The sequence below is a fragment of the Falco biarmicus genome, chromosome 10 (assembly GCF_023638135.1).
Source record: "Falco biarmicus isolate bFalBia1 chromosome 10, bFalBia1.pri, whole genome shotgun sequence".
In the NCBI taxonomy this organism is placed as follows: Eukaryota; Metazoa; Chordata; class Aves; order Falconiformes; family Falconidae; genus Falco; species Falco biarmicus.
The window spans coordinates 23574427-23592463 of NC_079297.1; the positions used below are offsets into that span (position 1 = coordinate 23574427).

Sequence of the window (18037 nt, forward strand, 5' to 3'; positions counted from 1 at the left end):
TTATTATATTATTCACTGACATGCGAAAATATTCTCTTCTCCGCTACCCCCTGCAAGGTATCTGATCCATGTTTCCTTGTTTCTGAGCTGTTGCTTTCACTTCCTTTTATCCCACTCACTTCAGTACATGAAAAGTAGATAAAATGCTAAATTTTGCTGCTTCACCTTACAGACAGTATTGCTGTAGAAGGAAACAGGTTTATTTGATAAGAAAAAAGCCCACTCGCTGCCTCTACCTCCATAATAGGACAGTGAGAAAGAGTAAATTCATCAATATTTCTTTTCTTTTTAAGAAGATTTTCAAAAGAATTTAAATGAAAATGCAATCTAAAATGTGTGTGAATATTTCAAACAGGCTATTTCTTTAATTCCCATACATTAAAAAAATAAATAAATATGTGAACACAGTTTGACTGTAAACACAAAGTGGATGTAGCAAAATAGGAGTTCTGTCTTGCTCTGCCAGCAGCCTGTCTAAAGTGTCAAATACAGAAGCCAAGGAAGGCTTGTGCAGTGTTTTACAATGCCTTCTCTCTTTCCAGAAGGCTGTGGTTTATAGACCTTCTGAGACAGGGTTTATGTCTTCATCTTTGTTTATATTAGCCCCTGATGGCTTTTCATGGATACAAAAATAGCCATCTACACTTCCATCACAGCATCCTGTGACCAGACATTTTATTATTTAATTACATCTTCTGTCAAAAGCACTTCCGTTTGTTTTAAGTCTTGAACTTGCTTTTTAAATCAACCCTTTCTTAACTGGATGGCATATATTGTTTTACTGAGGTAACTATTTTCTCCGTTCAGCGGGCAGAGGAAGCTTAAGTCCTACAACTCTCCCACAATGGCAACAAACTGTAGTAGTTCCCTCCCGAGAAGTTTTAGGTGGTCCTTAGGTAGTTTTGGGTAGCCCAGTAAGGAGCAGGGAGTTGAACTCGACCCTTATGGGTCCATTCCAGCTTGAGATATTCTATGATGCTAAGGACAGATTATTTCTCTTAGCCTTTATCTGATTTATCAGGGGTTTCTGACTGTCATTTTTAAAACATCATTGAAGAAGAGAGCTAACCTTCCCTGCAGAACTTCAATGCGGTACAGCTGCTGTCTCCTGCGTGGTGTTGCAAAATTGTCTTTTGATTATGCTTGCTAAAAGATACTATATGTCAATATCATGTATGAATAATACATGAAGAATTAAACTTTTTAGGTTCATTTTACTCAAACCGGGAATCTAAACAAAACAAATAGAATTATTTCACAGGTTAAGAACTGTCTCTCTTTGTTAATGAAAAGTAAAAAAATCTTTTTTCTGACCCAAGGGACCACCCATCATCCCAGAACTGGTTTAGCATTCCATTATACCTAAATATGTTGGCAGATATATAGTATATGGCACATATGTAATATATTATATATATTATAATATATCAGGTTTTAAATTGCAAAAGGAAATTTTTCTAACATTTCAAAAGACCAGTCTGTGGTAATCATTTTGTATATGATGATTTATTTTAGCATCAAGGTTAGATCATGACTGAATTACACCTTTTTTAACAATTTATAGATATTTTTGTTAAGTACATGGTCTATCAGTAGATTATGTATATATATAATCTACTGATAGACCATGTATATATTATATATATTATATATATATATAAAATATATTCCTGCAATTCAGACAAAAGTTTAATTTTATCTGTGCCTACAAGTATCTCGTCGTATCTGTAGCTTAGCTGGACTCCAGCTGTGCAGAACAGCAAATGACAATTACAGGGAATGAAGGAAGGGTTTTGTTAAAAAATATTATGACTGACAATTCTTCTTTGCTTTATTTGTAATTCTGCTGAGTAATACCAAGTGTTAGATAAATAGTTTTCCAAGGGCCACATGTTTTCCAGCCAAAATTTCCTTCTCACTCTTTTTAATGTATTCATTTCATTTTAACTTTAATGTAAGTAATGTGCTTAAATGAATGTCAAATACTGCCCAGATGGGCAGTAGTTAACTAGGTATGGTTCTAAGCTAAGTGATGGTGAAATATCTAGAGTGAAAGTACCATTTTTGTGTGTTTTAGAATGGGGGGAGGGAGGGATAGAATATCAACTGAAAAATATTGTTAAACCTCTATAATAATCTATCCAAATAACATGGTTTAGTTCCTCCTAAAAAATAAACTTAGCAGAAGTAGAAAGGATTTAGGCAAATTTTAACCAGAAGATGAATTAAGTGAGGAGCAAAGTCCCTGGTGCTGAGCTTCCCTGGCCCCAGCTGAGCACCACGGTAAAGGTATGGATACCTCGAGGAATCTCCAAGATCCAGCCCTTTGTGTGCTTGAAATGTGATGTGAAATGACAGGAGGAGGCCAGAAAAAACTGAAAACCTGAAACTAGATGTGCAAAACGCTCCATTGCAGCAAATATATCCCTCTGTGCTTTCAAAATAACTGTTCTCTGACATCATTGGGAATGTCTGCCCTTGTTTCTCTAAGTGTCCGTGAGCAGTGAGGGGTGGAGAGAAAAGACCTGTTGACATAGACGCTGTTTGTTGCAGGTGGTACTCTGAGATTGTTAGGGCCGTCTATTGGTCTTCAGTTTACAGCATGGGAGTCCTGGTGATTCTTCTAAAAGGAGTTTTATGAAATAAAAGCTGAGAAGGATCGCATGAAATGACTATGAGCATGATACTATTGAACACTGTCAGTTGAGTGTATGATGAATGAATTATTGATTAGCTGTTACTATTATAATTAGCTCCAAATCTAAAATTTCATTTTGTCTCAGGAACACATTTCAAACTGGAAAATATATGAAATTAGAGCATCTTAATGACTTATTCTATTTCAGTTGCCTTTTTAAAGTGTTTTTCTCCTTTCTGCCTGTGAAAATACATGTTTTAAAATGTCCAGTGTTCTTTTATAATGTATATGTCCTTTTCAACTGTATGCTATTTGTTTATTCTCAGCTGATTTTTGCTGTTCTTTCAGGAAAAAATGTTATTACACTGACTGGAGGAGCAAAACCATGGGCAGGTCGGTGGGTGATGTGTAGCTTCTAATTTTGTCAGATAGTCGCCCTGCAAAGAAAATCCATTCGCAGTTGTAAATCTATCCAGGAGACTTGGAAAATTAGACTATTTTCCTGAAGACTCAAAATATGTTAACTCAAAGTGTTAAAATATTCATCTGTAACAAGATGCAGTACTTAAAAGCTTTACTAGTTCTCATTTTAGAAATGCAAAAACATTTATGCCAGGAAAAAACAATAAATGGCCTGGTCTTGGCAACAAAGATTTAATACTAATGCTATCTCTACAGTTACGTCTGCCATTAGTAAGGCATATTTCTGGAGCAGAAAGGATACTTTTGAACGTGTATCTCAGATTTTGGTAGTCAGCTATTTCCTTAGACACGCAAACATAACTTCTCTCATGTGCGTCCTGGTGATCAGGTCTAAATCGATGCCGCACACCACAAGCTGGTTTGAATATTTAGTCGGTAGCTGTCAGAATAACTTGTGTGCTGCAGTGAAAGCTGTTGAAGTCTCTGGGAGGCAGACATGCAAACCTCACCTGCGGCTGCTGCTGCTGTTGCTGCTTCTGTCAGCCAGAAGGGTACACGAGGCCACAGCAGCAGGCGAAAGGAGCTGGGGAGTGAGGATGGGGATGCTGTGAGCTGTAGTCATTCTCCATCACTCTACTCAGACATAATGTCTGTAAATCCTAATTACCTCAGGAAAAGAGGAAAATTTTTACATTAGGGAAATCTCCTAAAAGAGTTGTCTGTCACGAGTTTTCTCAAGTTGGATCTTGAGATGAGATTACATTTGATTTAGCTTCTCCTGTTGTTACTTTAGATGATGAAAAACTCTCATTATTTCCCAGGAACAATTTAAGTAGTCTCATGATATCAGTTTACCAGGTGATCCGCTCACAAAAATAGACAAAGCACCGTTGAATGGTAAAGTGAGAAAACTTTACACACATAGGCAGATAAATTATTGAAATAAAACAATCCATTACATAAATTTACAACTGCGTTTTTTCCTCTTCTCAGTCATTCACATGCTTGCTCCATTTTAGTGTGCATTTTGAAAAATGTAAGTGTTGTGTTTTGTAATGCAAAGGCAAAATCAACCAGCTTTACTGCAAAATTCTTTCATTTCATCTGTAATCCATCTGGTGAGTCTTGGGTATTAAATACATTTATTTTCCTTATTTAAAAGGATGTCTGAAATGTGCAACTGCAGTTGCACAGTACCTGTGAACCAAGTAATAAACACTTTTTGTGCCAGATAGATTTTTCATTTGAGACAAATGCTTTTACATGTGATTTACTTTGTGAGAATTTGGGATTAATATTTTTCTGAATATGTTTTCTGGCACTTTATATAATACAGTGTGCAAAGGAATAGTGGGGAAAAAAAGAAAAAAGGAAGCTTCATCTAAAAATGAAAGCTAGCTCTAGAATTGCTGACATGCACATTTCATTATTCCAACTTCTACTACTGTCACTGTTCCTTTGCATCTCACTTTTCAAACTTAACTGCTTCTCTGTAATTTACCAAAGCTCTCATTAATGTTTCCAAGTTTTTAAGCAGAGTTTACAATAGCTATGATAAAGAACTATATTACAATCCTTGTATATCAAAGGTAAAATTTTAAAGCTATGGCGTTTTTATAATTTAAGAATATGAGGTAAGGCTAGTATATTGGACCCTACTGTGATATGTCACTGATGAATTTATTGACATGGTTATATGGTAGATGTATATACCTGTAAATGTCCTTTAAAAACTCTGCATAAGCTTTATTAGGAGCAGGAATGAAAGGACAGAAGATAAATTTTTAATGCTTACTAGTATACGGTCTGTCTTATATGTGGCATCTATGTGGTATCTCTCTCTATTTATTTATGAACCTTAAAAAAAAAAAACAACCCACCCTTAACATTGCATTCAGTCCCATGAACCTTGAATTCTATTTGTAGGAGCACACAATAGAAATAACTTTATCATACTCCTTAAAAGCAGTATTTGGAAAAGCTTGAATAAGTGTTTTCAAAGGAAAGGAATCTGCTAAAGTGGGATACATAAGTAAATTAGGTATCACGAATTGTCTGAACTCTTCAGATTTAAGGCTGAATAATCTAATGAATCATTTTTGTATCTGCCTTACCAGACACACCAATTTCATGCTGGTTGAGAATGACATTGAGGAAAAGAAAATTAAAAGTTAGTTGCCTTAGTATGCAACTTCACTCTGCCCACTGAGATATTAATTACTACTTCTAAGGACAGAGAAACAAAAATGACTTTGTTTAGCAACTGAGGTGCTCAGTTTGCTTTGCAAAAGGACTTTTAGAACCTTTTGGATTTCATTCTGCACGCTGAAGTGAATTTTTTAGTATCATTCCATTGAACAAATATAGTATCTTTTTCTTTATTATTTATTTTTTGATGATGATTGTGTCCATGTGTTGAATCTGTCAACCATAACGTGTTTCCCATTACAAAACATGGAAGCATTCTACACCCATGGAGTTCGGTGGCATATGGTTGACAATTCTGGCCAGTCCTGAAAGCTGCAAACACCGAGCAAACTACCGACTGGTGATTGCTGTCAAAAATACATTATGTGACCAGTGGCAGCTGCTTAATTCTGCTATCTCATCCCACGAGTCTGGTCAGATAACTCCCAACTCACCTATACTGTGTTTCTTTGCATTGCAGTCTGTCGAATAAATGTAATCTGCAAAGAGTTTTGGGCTAACTAGTTCTGCAAAAAAGAACAACTAACCAAATAAAAGCGAAGTTGGGCAAAGCTGAATTGCAAAAAAAATACAGTTGGGCAAAGCTGAATTGCAGGCATCTTCCTAAAATATTAGATTTTGTAGCTCTCTAGCTGAATTATTTTTGTACATGGTGGGGGGATATACTTTTCAGTTGAAATATTATATGCTATCTGAAGGCACTAAGTTTTGGAATTATTAACCATATATGATGTAATGAAAAAGCAATCACAACTTGGATAAAAAGCCATTTTACCTCAGAAAAGAAGTTGCAAATGTGATGTGGACATTATTTTTAATTTACTCCAATGGTGTTCTTCATTACTTTGCATGTTGAAAAGAGCAGGCATGAATTTTAAACAGGAGGTAATTTCTTTAATAATTATCTGCTAGTTTTTTAGCTTTTTGGAGGAGGAAGATGATCAAGACTTCTAATGTAACCAATTTTAAAAGAATTACATAATAAAACATCTGAAATCAGATGCACTGTCTTTCCTTTCTTCTTCCTGATGCATCTGCTTTTTTTCCTCATTAAAGAAAAGCCTGAGCTTTGACTCTTAAACAATTCACATGTGTAAAACAGAAAAAAAGAAGAAGAAAATAAAATGAAAACTGTACTTACATACACTGTATATAACTTTGTACCGAGAGAACTTCCACTGGAAGCAATAAAGATAATCAACTTCCACATTAAGGTGTTATTTGAGCAAAGGAGACACTTAAGAGGTGCACCTGCCTGGGAACTGTATTCTGTGCTTCATCTTTACAAACATATTTATGTTCTTTGTCTCATAATTCTTAGCATCAAATACAGTGGTGTCCCTCAGGCACAGTATCGGTTACATACAAAGTGTTCACCAATACTTTGGCAACATATAGCGAGAAAAAAATACTGAGAATTTTAAATCTAAATGTAAAATTCTCATTCCACATTTGGCTTCGGTTTCTGTCTCACGCTGCCATATAGGGGTAGAACTTGTTTGGCTGCTGTTGATAATTAGAGGTATATTTTCACAAAGGTCACTTTGCTGCCTGAGAGCAACTTACCATGTCATCACTTACTGCTCTTAATTATGGAATGGGTAGCTGTGCATCTGCTTAGCACAATCAATTAAGTTCACCTCAGAGGCAAAAATTCACCTCAGATAAAAAAAAATCTGATGATGTATATGTGTTTTGTGTATCATGCATACATTTTCATTGAATAAGGCCCAAATCCCAGTTAAAAAAACATTGGGGAATGGTTTTTTTGTAAAATTTGGACGACTTCTGGATCCCTGACATGCTTACACTGTCATAATATAGCACTTGTTTAATATATAGACTTGCTCCTTAAATACTTATACTTTACTGCAGTTGAATATGAAAAAAATATAAATCTGCAAGGGGTGCAGAATTCAAGTGCTAAGGAGGTAACTTCTAGCATTTGAAACCTGAATGCTTATTACCTAAATAATAAAAACCCTAAAGCTTTATCCCTGTATAAACTATGTCCTGAGACACTCTTTAGGCAAGTTGCCAGTAGGAGAAAGCCCTTTAAGTTACCGATATGTAATCTAATTGGGGTTACAAAAATTATGTTCTGTTTATGTTTTGTAATGTCAATTTTTAGGAAACTGCAGGAAGCCACACCTCGGGTTTTTTAAATACCATATTACCATATCTGTATAAGGTGTGTTTTACTTCATTTGATGTTTAGGTATACTGTTGCGTGAGGCAATCTCAGCTCTTGGATTTTGAGGAAAATTTTGCAGTGGAAGGCTTTACTGAAATCAGAAAAGCATAAAAAATGGATCCTGAGCAATCTCACATTTACTTTCCAATTTTGTGAATATTAATGCCTGACTTGCCAGGCAAGGGAGGGAGGAGGAGTTACACTTGCCTTGTCCAGTGGGTTAATTAAGTGAGAAGGTAATTAAGTGTGTTCTTGAGTAAAGCATAAGCATCCACAGTTCTGCCAGATGAACTACCCTGGAAAATTATTTTCCCCGGACTCAAGATGCAGTCTCATCTCAAACCATAATCCTACTGATTTTTGGATGCGTTGGTCTTGAGTAAAGTGTGCAAGATAGATCACAAATAAATAGTGCTAGTTTTGCTCTGTAACTCTTATTTTTAGTTGCTTAATGTGGAAATGCCCTGCTTTCATTTCATTTCTAGTATGATATCACAACATATACATTGTTGGAGATAGAAACAGCAAGCAGGTGAGACTGTGTAAATGTGATTTCTTCTTGTCTCAGTTTGCAAAGGAATATGAGAGAGCTGAAAAGCTGGTTGCCCAGAAATCCAATGAAGCTTGATAAGGAGGCCCTACCTGATCTGGAGGAAACAGATTGCTACACAGCACCCTTTAGCCGTGCACGCATACACCAGTAAGTGCTGGAACTGGAAAGCCAGTGCCGGAGACCCCAAGTATTTTTTTTTTTATTTTCTCACTTCTTCTAAGCAAGTACCATAGAGGCAGCAGTTAACAGATGGCCACTGGCAAATACCCAGTATCATATTTGATATTTTCTGTGGTTTTTCCCTTAAAGACAACATCTGCTCTCTGTTACTTGCTATTTCACAGTCATGCAGTAGTATATATAGGCAGAAATTTGACTGAAAAATGAATGCTGCCTTTTTGGTTTGGAAATTTTTCTTTCCATTATATTACAAAATGCAAATACTTGCTCAAGTTTGCTTTGCTTAATTCCATATTTTACTTAGGCAAAACCTGTGACAGCTGTTGGAAACGGGAGCTTCTGAAGGCAAGCTAAAACCAGTGAAGATTTTATTCCTTTCTTATCAGATCTGCATTTTAAGGATGCTTTTGTCTCTGAAAGTATAAATATATACGTACACCAAATAAAACATGTATGTGTTCAAATCAGCATGTTGATGGTGATATAGTTAAACACTGCTATGAATTTTTTTCAGGACCCAAAAAGTAGGTTTTAAAATTCTGGCTGTTTCTTCATTTTGAAAGTATTTTGTGATAATACTTTCTGGAGATAAATGTTCATTTAAAATAGAAGTGTAAATTAGGCTAAATAGGATTTTTATCTTCTCAGTAAAGAAGTCATGTGCTAGTGGACTGACTTTACCCTGGAAAGACAGAGTAATTGCATTATAATCTCAATTTTTTCTCAGTAATTAACTATATTGCATTGGATCAATCACCTGGTTTTGGTGTTATTTCTCAACCAGCTCAGCTGACGTTATCAACTGTAATAGTGTCACTTTTGGCACAGCTGAGTAGGCAAAAGCTCCTGAATGTCAGATTTCTGGCGTCCGGAGTCCAGAGCCATCTGGGAAAGGATGCTTTTTTTGGCTCCATCCTAGGATTCTTTAAGAGAAAGTGGTTGTGGAGCTGCTACTTAATTGTCCAGTGCATGGAGATAATTCTTTTTTTTTTTCTAAATAGCAATTCTGGTGATTCCATGACACAGACATCTGCCAAGTCATAACTTGTATTTGAGAACAATAATCTGTGGTGATGATGATAAATTTATTGGATCCGAGAAGGTGCTCTAGGGATGTAAAATCTTATGTCTTGTGCAGTAACCAAGGAGGGTAAATCACTGTAAGAAGAAAACACTTGAGCAGCTATGTTTGAACACCTGTGCATTGTTTTGAATATTAAGAGACAATCATTATTTTAATAGTTTTACGATAAACAACAAAGACAGCTTCTTCAGCAATTCCACAAGAAGTAGAATTGTGCATCACATGCTACAGAGAACAAAGTACGAAGATGGGAAGTCCAAAATGGGTGAGAGCACTGTATTTTTTTTCTAACCTGAAGCTATAAAAACTTCATATCTTTACTTGCCTGAAAACGTATCATTTGAGTAAACTCAATAAATTTTGCCATTCCTTGAAATCTTTTATTCGCTCAGTCACAGAGTTGAAGGAATGTTACATCAATTATTCTCTTAAATAACTTAGTGAAAATTAGCAATATATTTCACCTAATTTTTCTTTTTCATAATTTCTCAGGGTTTTTTAACTTTATGTGATGCAGACCCACGTAAAGATAACACATACCTCAGAAAACTGTTGAGTGGTCCTGGTAGTTCTGCTACTACCCAGCAGTTGCAGTCCAACAGAATCAATGTGAACGACAGTTAAACGTATTTGAGGTCTCCATGAAGCTCAGAGACAGTTGACCTGAGACTAAATTCAGTTTATATCAACTCCCTTATGACAGTTTTATTTTTTAGAAGGTCTAACTGTTCAAATTGATTTGCAATTAACAGGAGATGTGTATGATTTCCTGTTTTCTTGGCAGGAATTAAATTAAAAATGAAATGAGATGGTAGAAATTACAGAAAGTTGATGTTTGAGTTTCAGAAGAAAAGCAGTAGTAAGAAAAACAGAAAACAAGGGTTCCAACCCAATGCCCTTCAAGTTGACGATGGTAACTTCCATTATGAGATTAGTTTAGCATAATTTGTATATTTGGACAAATCTGAAACCTCTCATAAGTACACGTTTCTGGGGGAATCTGTTGGCTATGGGTGTGCTCATACAGGCTACTGAATCTTTTTATTATAATTATTTATTTTTTATAATGTGCTTTGATAGTACAGGAAATCTGTTTTTAGGAAGCCTCTAGGAACTGATCCAAAATGCTGTAACTGGTATGATGCAGAGCACTGCTCTGATACCAACTCCTACAGCTGGCTTATATGTGAAAATAAAAACAGGTTAGCTTTTAACCATGCAAGGGCTTTGCTGCTTCAAGGATTGTCTGTCCATGCCACTCTCCGTGTATGTCAGATACCTGGTCACGTATAAAATCTGTATCATACGCTCTGATGAATACAACAGGAATGTATTACACTTGAACTGGCACGAGGACCCGACCCCGAGAGACAAGTCGCAGACGCTGCCCCTCAGGAATCTGCTGGAGTTTGTCAGAGCTAGAAATCTCAGGGCATCAGCAAGACCTGCACGAACAGTTGGTGGGATTATGGTTTACCATCATGTTTAGCAGCATCCTGAGCAGCTAATACTGTTACGTTCTCATTGTGTAACTTGAAAATTCACACTGCCTGAAATGAAATGCATAATAATAATTTTAAAAAAATATATCAAAGCTAATATTTTTTTTTCTTTTTAGGTATTAATAGATTATTAAATAATGGAACATATGAAGCAGCATTTCCACCACATGAGGTAATCTTTTTAATTTTGTGTTTGTCTTTATATTCAAATTAAAACTTGCATTAATGTTTTGAGATCCTAATTCATTGGTAATTTTGTCCTGCAAACTTTTAATTTCACCCTGTAATTTTTTGAGGCTTTTATTATTTACAGCTCTTATTTTAATATTGGCTTTTAAAATTTTTTTATATATAATATATTATAATAACTTCCTGGAGCATTTTGTCACTGAACTAGAATATTATTATTCTTTATTTATTTTTGTGATCTGGACATTGTCTGTAGAGGTCTTAAGGAGAATATCACTTTTTCCAGATTGTTCCAATTAGTGGTATTAAATTATTTTTGCCTGCCACCTACAAAATGTTCTGGTTTTCTAATAGCTTGTGGACTTCATCATAGGGAGACTGGTTAATCATTTCCCATTTAGTCTTCTCTGAATAGTTCTGGATAGCTTCTGCTTGACGGTATCTTCTTCAGCAGGTTAAAGTCTACTGAAAGCTGTGAACCCATGAAGTAAATGAACAATTTGTGTTTGACATCAGAAAGTTTTCCGTCTCTGTATACTGAACAGAAAGAAGCACGCCACGCACCGTCAGCCGTTTGAAAGCCCAGCAGCAGCACAGCAATTGCAGCTGTGAACTCTGTGGTTGCTGGGGCTGAATATGGTGACTTCATGTTGCGTTTCAAAGGACTGACCCGTGCTTTACAAATTGCTGAGAGTAATTTTTGAATATGGTATTAATAATTAAATACGGGGAATACAGAAAAGGAGTCTTTTTGATAAATAATTCAACGTCATTGTTAACGCTTCAGCTGTGCGTTACTGACTTCAGGGAAAACCTGTGAAGCTTTCTCTGGCTGTCAAAACCATGCTGCCATATCCATTTAATGTATATGTTCCTTTATTATGGCATAAGCTATTGTTTCAAAGTTTCATGTAAGGTTAATGAAGTCATATTTTTAAGCTGCTCTAACCTTAATTGCTGCTTGACTGGTGCTAAGGCCTACTGGTTGAACACTCCATTTTTCTTTCCTATTTCCGCCCCCCCCCCCCCCCCCCAATTTTTTCTTTTTCACATGAGCAAGTGAGAATGAAAATTCAGTCCCAGTGGGAATGCTGAGACTTGAACTCATGGATAAACAGTGCAGAAAGGTGCAGGGGGTGGTGGCGAGGAGGAGATTTAAAAATATGCAATACTGGGTAATGCTTTATGCATTGCAGTCATTCATCCAGGTGACTGTGAGAGTAAGTTGACATCCTATTCCTAGGTGTTCCTAGCTATTCCAAAGGTCACACTCTGTGTTGGCATTTTTTTTTTTTTACTTCTTCTTTGGTGTCAATAAGTAGAATTGGACTCTTTGCTATGATTAGATAGTCTTCTTTGAGTTGCAGGGAATGCTCAAGATTTCAAATAAATGATGAAAATCTAAATGGTTAAACTACTTGGATCTACCAGGGTCGAGAAGCTGTCTGATTCCTAACTCTGAAGTACTGCTCTGGGAAGCTCTGTGCTCTTCCCAGGAAATCATTTGCCTCACTTGCAGTTATTTGACGAAAGATTTTCTTTATCGTAACTGAGTGGTGGGGGTTTTTTGGGGAAAAAAAAGGTTCAACTGAAGGAGTTGTCCTACTTCAGAATTGGAGTAAAATTACAAATACAAGAGATTCTGATTAGGATGGTTCTAATGAATCTGTGCGTTACGTTTCGACTGGTGAGCATAAGCCTATTCTTTCAGGCTGCCAGGCAGTCTGTAAATGTCAGGCATGCCTGGAAGGACTCCTCTTGGCTCAGCCTGGCTCTGTGTTTTGCTTTTAATCCTCTGAGCATCCTGTGTAGGTTTGAAACGAACGTCAGTTCTGCTGTTTCCCTCATCTCTGAAAACACATATCACAGAAAGACTGGTTTTCTATACTTGTGAACAGGAGTTAAATAAAGCCATAGAAAATGTCTGGGAGAGGAGAACCAAGCTGACCTACCAGAAATTTCTGAAATTTTATGGGAGAGAAAACCAGATAACACAAACATCTAAAAAAATTTTTAAAAACTGAAATACATGGAAACATAAAAATAAGCATATTAGTGAAGTGGAAATACTCGAAACCATATAAAGAGTTGATTATCTCTGTGTAGTCTTGTACCGATGTGGTTCTGTCATTTAATTCTTTAGAGAAAATGTCCATTTCAGAAGCATATGTAGCCCTGTCTCTTCTGCCAAGCCTGCATGAAGCCTCCAGATGACATGGCCTAGACATGTCCATAATGAGACCTATTTATTAAATATAGAAATTTCTTCTTTTAACATTGTAAAAAAATACCTAGGAAATGTGTCTTTTCCATAGTGCCTAATAGTATATTTTAATGTCTTTGCATTTCTCAGGGAAGCCACAAAAGCAGACATCCCATCAAAACACACGGAGCTCAGAACCACAGACACCTCTTATATGAGCGTTGGGCACGGTGGGGAATGTGGTACAAATACCAACCTCTCGATTTAATCAGGTATTAGTACTTTGAAGAGTAGCTTGTTTCTGTGATACGAATTACCTGGTAACAGTGTATTAACAATACTGCTAAATTCCTCATCCTTATGCTTCCTTGTAAAATTTAGCTATCGATATTATCATATAAGCTAGGAATTCTTTAAATTGCTCCTTTTGGGTGCTCTTTTGTGCAGGGCTATTAATTTTAAATGAGGCTGCATAAAAGGCACATAGATCCAGCTGCTTAACAATTTGCAGTGTGAAACTTAAAACACAAACCCATGAAGTGATGTGCTGATCAGAGACGGTTGCCCCTCATGAGAGCCCCTTGGAGAGCAAAGACTTACCCACATGGACAGTCAGAGTTACCAGATCCAGTGGAGGGAAAATGTAACCTAATTATTACTTTTCTGCATGGGTTTAAATAAACTTCAGCTCATATATTTTATAATTAATGTCATAGATTACCAAATGTAAAGTAGAGAAATATATGTAATAGAAGTTAAATAATTGCGATGTTTGGGTTTCATACTTACCTCGTCTTTGACATGGAATACCAGTCATTCATTTTTCCTTGCTGTCAGTTTTTATTCCTGATCTGACAGTCATACCCAAACATTGTGCCCAGTACCATTTCACTGAAGACTGCAGCTGAGCATGTGCCATGGGACAATTCTGTGCTAATCAAATAGTATTGTCTGTGACTGGCCTTCTGATCACTGCTACTTCATCTCTTCCGGCAACAGACACACAGATTTTGAAAAATCAGGGATCAACTTTCAACTTGTGTTTTCAGTCCATTATTTTCTCTAATAATAGAGAATCATGTTATATGACATATTTCAATCATAAATGCATTTTATAAAGAAATACTTTACGTCATCCCAACTTACTTTATCCCTTCCCTGAATTTCTGTGTGTGTATATATATTATCTGTGTGTATAAATAAAACATCCTACATTTAATCAAGTTGAAACTAGTACATCTACTTAGTCATTACAAGGACATGAAAATTACAGAACACTTCAGTTATATCCGTATGAAATATACATTCTGGTAAGTCTGCAGTTAGTGCCACTAAAATGTTATACTAGCCTGAAATAAAACATTTTGATAAACCGATGATAATTTTAGTATAAACTTGTAATGGTAGTTCCTCAAGAGAATTATTCTACTGTGAAAATGGATAGAGGTCATCGTAAGTTTTAACTTTAAAAAACATATGTGTTTCCTTTTCACACAGGCGATATTTTGGTGAAAAAATTGGACTATATTTTGCCTGGTTGGGGTGGTATACTGGAATGCTTATTCCTGCTGCCCTGGTTGGACTCTTTGTTTTCCTTTATGGATTATTTACGATGGATTCCAGCCAAGTAAGGTAAAATCCCATTTAAAAACTTAATAGCTTGTTGAAAATTAAGAAAAGTCTGGTACAACTGAGATCATTATTATACTTACAAATGCTTTCCTGATAGGGTAATCATGTAAAAATAACCAAATAAAACACTGGGTTCTTCAGTCAAGTATATCTGCTTTGTATATCTCCTTTGCATCAAGCTAGATGCGTACCACTCACAGCCGTCACAGCGGCTGTGGTGATTCCCATTCTTTCTGTAAGGAAAAACAGCAAGTACTGATTCTGATGCCATGGGTACTGCGATGGTTGTCATTCCAGTCAAGGCTAACGGGTGAAAAAACAGTCAGTCATACTCCCTCTTTACCTTCATCTTGCCTATAACTTCCACAGTGTAGTACAGTTGCCAAACTTCAACTTATTTTCGCCTATGCCTTTGTTTGTTTCTCACTTTTAATTGTGGCAAACTTTTTGTCTAAGAAAATTCTTAACTACGTCAGTGTAAACTGCAGACAGGAGACCCAGCTTGGGGGAGATTAAAACCACATGACATGAACTTAGTTTTCAGGTTTCTCACTGTTGTGATTTTGCTGGAGAGGGGTTTATGTCAAATTAGAAATCGTGATGAGGGTGCTCAAGTTAAGTACTGCCTGTGTTTTTAGGAACAGTTTCAGAGGAGGCACCCTTATTACAAAGTTTTCCATTAGATGTCATCAGACACAACAGCATCGGTGCACTTGCAATTGCAACTGTTCCTCCAAGCAGTTTGGGTGCTTAGGCTGTAAGTGTGCTTGGAGTCAGATTTCCTAGGAAGTGTTTCCTGGGCTTTGAGCAGGGCTATTTACATTTTCTCTATGGAACTTTTTCAGTCTCCTGTTTCACAGTGAGTTGTTGAGTTCTGCAGTGCTGTAAGTGAGGTGGTTTTAGGCTTGCTTTCCTACAGCAAACTCCTGAGAGGCTTTACAGCTTCAAACTGCGTTAAATGCAATTAAATGCAATAAATGTATCAGCCAGGAAACTATGCTACCTTTAAGGTATAGTTCTATGTAAAAGGGTTGTTTCGCATGATAAAGGTTTTTAAAATGCAATGGATGTAAAGTAGAGGATCAGCCTGTTCTTAAAGCTCAGGACTAGGACTGTTGAACTGGAAATCTTGTATTCTTCATGTGTACAATGGCACGGTTTCAACAAAAGGGGAACAAAGGGCTGTAATCTACCATTATCAGCTTACAGTGTAATATTTTAGGCATTGCCGTAGTAGAGAAAGATTTGGCATTGAGACTGCCCAAAAGAAAGAACAGAACTTCTAAGATTTTTTTTTTTCAAACTGTAAGCTGTTACATGTTTGTATAGGTGTCATACACTTCTCCCAAGAAGACTTGGAGATAAGGTTCCTGCTCAGCTTTTTTGACAGACAGACGCAGTTTTATTGCTTGCTGAAGGTTGCAGGGTGTAAATTGCAGGAGCGCAGAGGTGGGCTAGCTTTTGTGTTTTCATTCGCCAAGTTTTTCCCCTTGGCGGCTGCTGAGTAGCTGCAGACAGAACACAGAGATCTTATTTTGCTCCCCGAGGAGGCTGCTTGTGTTGGGTCCCATCCTGAGGTGCCTCGGTATCACGCTGTGTTACACAGAGCAAGAGCCTGAAAGTTAGGTGATCTACCGTATACCTCCTATGCCTGCGCAGGGAGGGGAGTGTTTACCTGTTTAGCATAGCTAACGTTAGCCAGGGTTCATTTCCCAATACTGGCAGAGGGCGGGTTAATGCCCTAGCTGTGTGCTCTGTGGCAGTCCCACACCTGTAACCTGGATCTGTTCGTTCTGGGCGGAAGGCGTGAATCTGTGCAGGCCCCCTGCAGAGTCGTGACAGGGCACTGTCACATCCCTGCATGCTGTCACCAGATCAGTAAGATCTGCTGTGAGACATGGATTCCAGAACAGAGCTTAACTCACTCCAGCTGATTGTGACTGGCCTGATAAAATCTATGTAGATGTTTTCTGTATCACCTTGTGTACTGAGGCCATTCTAAAAGCCGGTGATAACAGATGCTGCTCCTTGCCATATCTGCTTGCCTAGCCTAGACGGGTTAGTGAGAGTTAGACAGAAACCTCCTACCTCAAGCAGGCAGGACTCGTCCATTAGCAGGCAGACAGGCTGCACAACCTAAACCTTATTCTTGACACATTCTGGGACTGTGAAATTATCTATCTAGTGTTTCTGCAGTCATTTGAAGAAAACTGCTAGATAAACATCTATAACAGTTTTATAATCCATCATTGTCTTTTGAGCACTGCTACTACTGCAGTGTGCAAATGCAGTGTTCAGCAGCCCTCTGGAAGGAAAGGTTGGGTAAGTTATTCTGGCAAAATCTAGGGACAGAAAACCCAGTGGCAATTAGGAATCTAAACCTAGTGTCAGGACATTATGGCAGTGTCGTAACTGCCCCATTGCCCCACATTCAGTATTATTCAGTGTAACACTGTTTCGTGTGAAACAGGTTTTATCCTATTAACACTTGTTGCTAGGAAGGAGTGGATGTTAGGAAGTATTGATTTACAGGGTGATAAATTCTGTCAAAAACCTCCCTATTTTTCATCTGTCTTGTGTACCACAAAATTTGAACTTAGCGACTGATGAAATCAATTTTGCAGAAGCATGCTTTCCTCAGTGATGTCCCTCCACCACTCGGGTGCGGGGAGCTGCCATGATTCCCCCTCGTGTGGCTGCAGGCACAAACCCATCCTTTTGTTTTTCCACTGAGGTCCAGCAGTTTCAGCACAGAAGGAATGAGCAACTACACAAGCGTGCATTGCCGTAGAACCAAACACTGCTTGCGATGCCAGCCACAGGTTTTGTACAGCAATGCGAGGGTTATACACACCTAAGAACTGATTTGTCTTATGACTTGTATGAGTGCCTCTCTCTGCTCTGAGCTTGGGTTCTGTCATGATACCAGGTGGCTCTTTTTCTATACATATTAATGATATTTTATAAATATATATATCGGCCTGTGGCAGGACCCCATCTCAGCCTGGCAAAGGTGAAGGGCAGAACCTGTGTGTCATTCATCTGTGGCTGCCACGGGCAAGTTGGAAGTGGTGCATATCGGTGCATACGTGCTCCCTTTTGGTGATACCCTTCCTCCTTTCCCAGGGCGAGTGCCCCTCTCGTGCTGCCTTTTGCCCTCACGCTGTGTCTCTCTTGTTTCCTCAGTTACATTTTTAGGGAAACAATAAACTTTCAGGTCAAGATTGAATC

General features: G+C 37.5%; 1 protein-coding gene across 3 annotated transcripts in view; it reads left to right on the forward strand.

Moving 5' to 3' along the window:
- ANO3 (anoctamin 3) overlaps positions 1–18037 on the forward strand; it is a 207844-nt gene that overhangs the window by 146295 nt on the left and 43512 nt on the right. For 2 of the 3 annotated variants that reach the window (XM_056354931.1, XM_056354933.1), the window contains exons 7-12: positions 2987–3031; positions 8032–8163; positions 9439–9545; positions 10899–10954; positions 13325–13446; positions 14672–14806. In XM_056354931.1, coding sequence (XP_056210906.1) covers positions 2987–3031; positions 8032–8163; positions 9439–9545; positions 10899–10954; positions 13325–13446; positions 14672–14806 — 597 coding nt within the window. The remainder of the gene's footprint in view (positions 1–2986; positions 3032–8031; positions 8164–9438; positions 9546–10898; positions 10955–13324; positions 13447–14671; positions 14807–18037) is intronic. The other variant, XM_056354932.1, reaches the window with a different exon arrangement.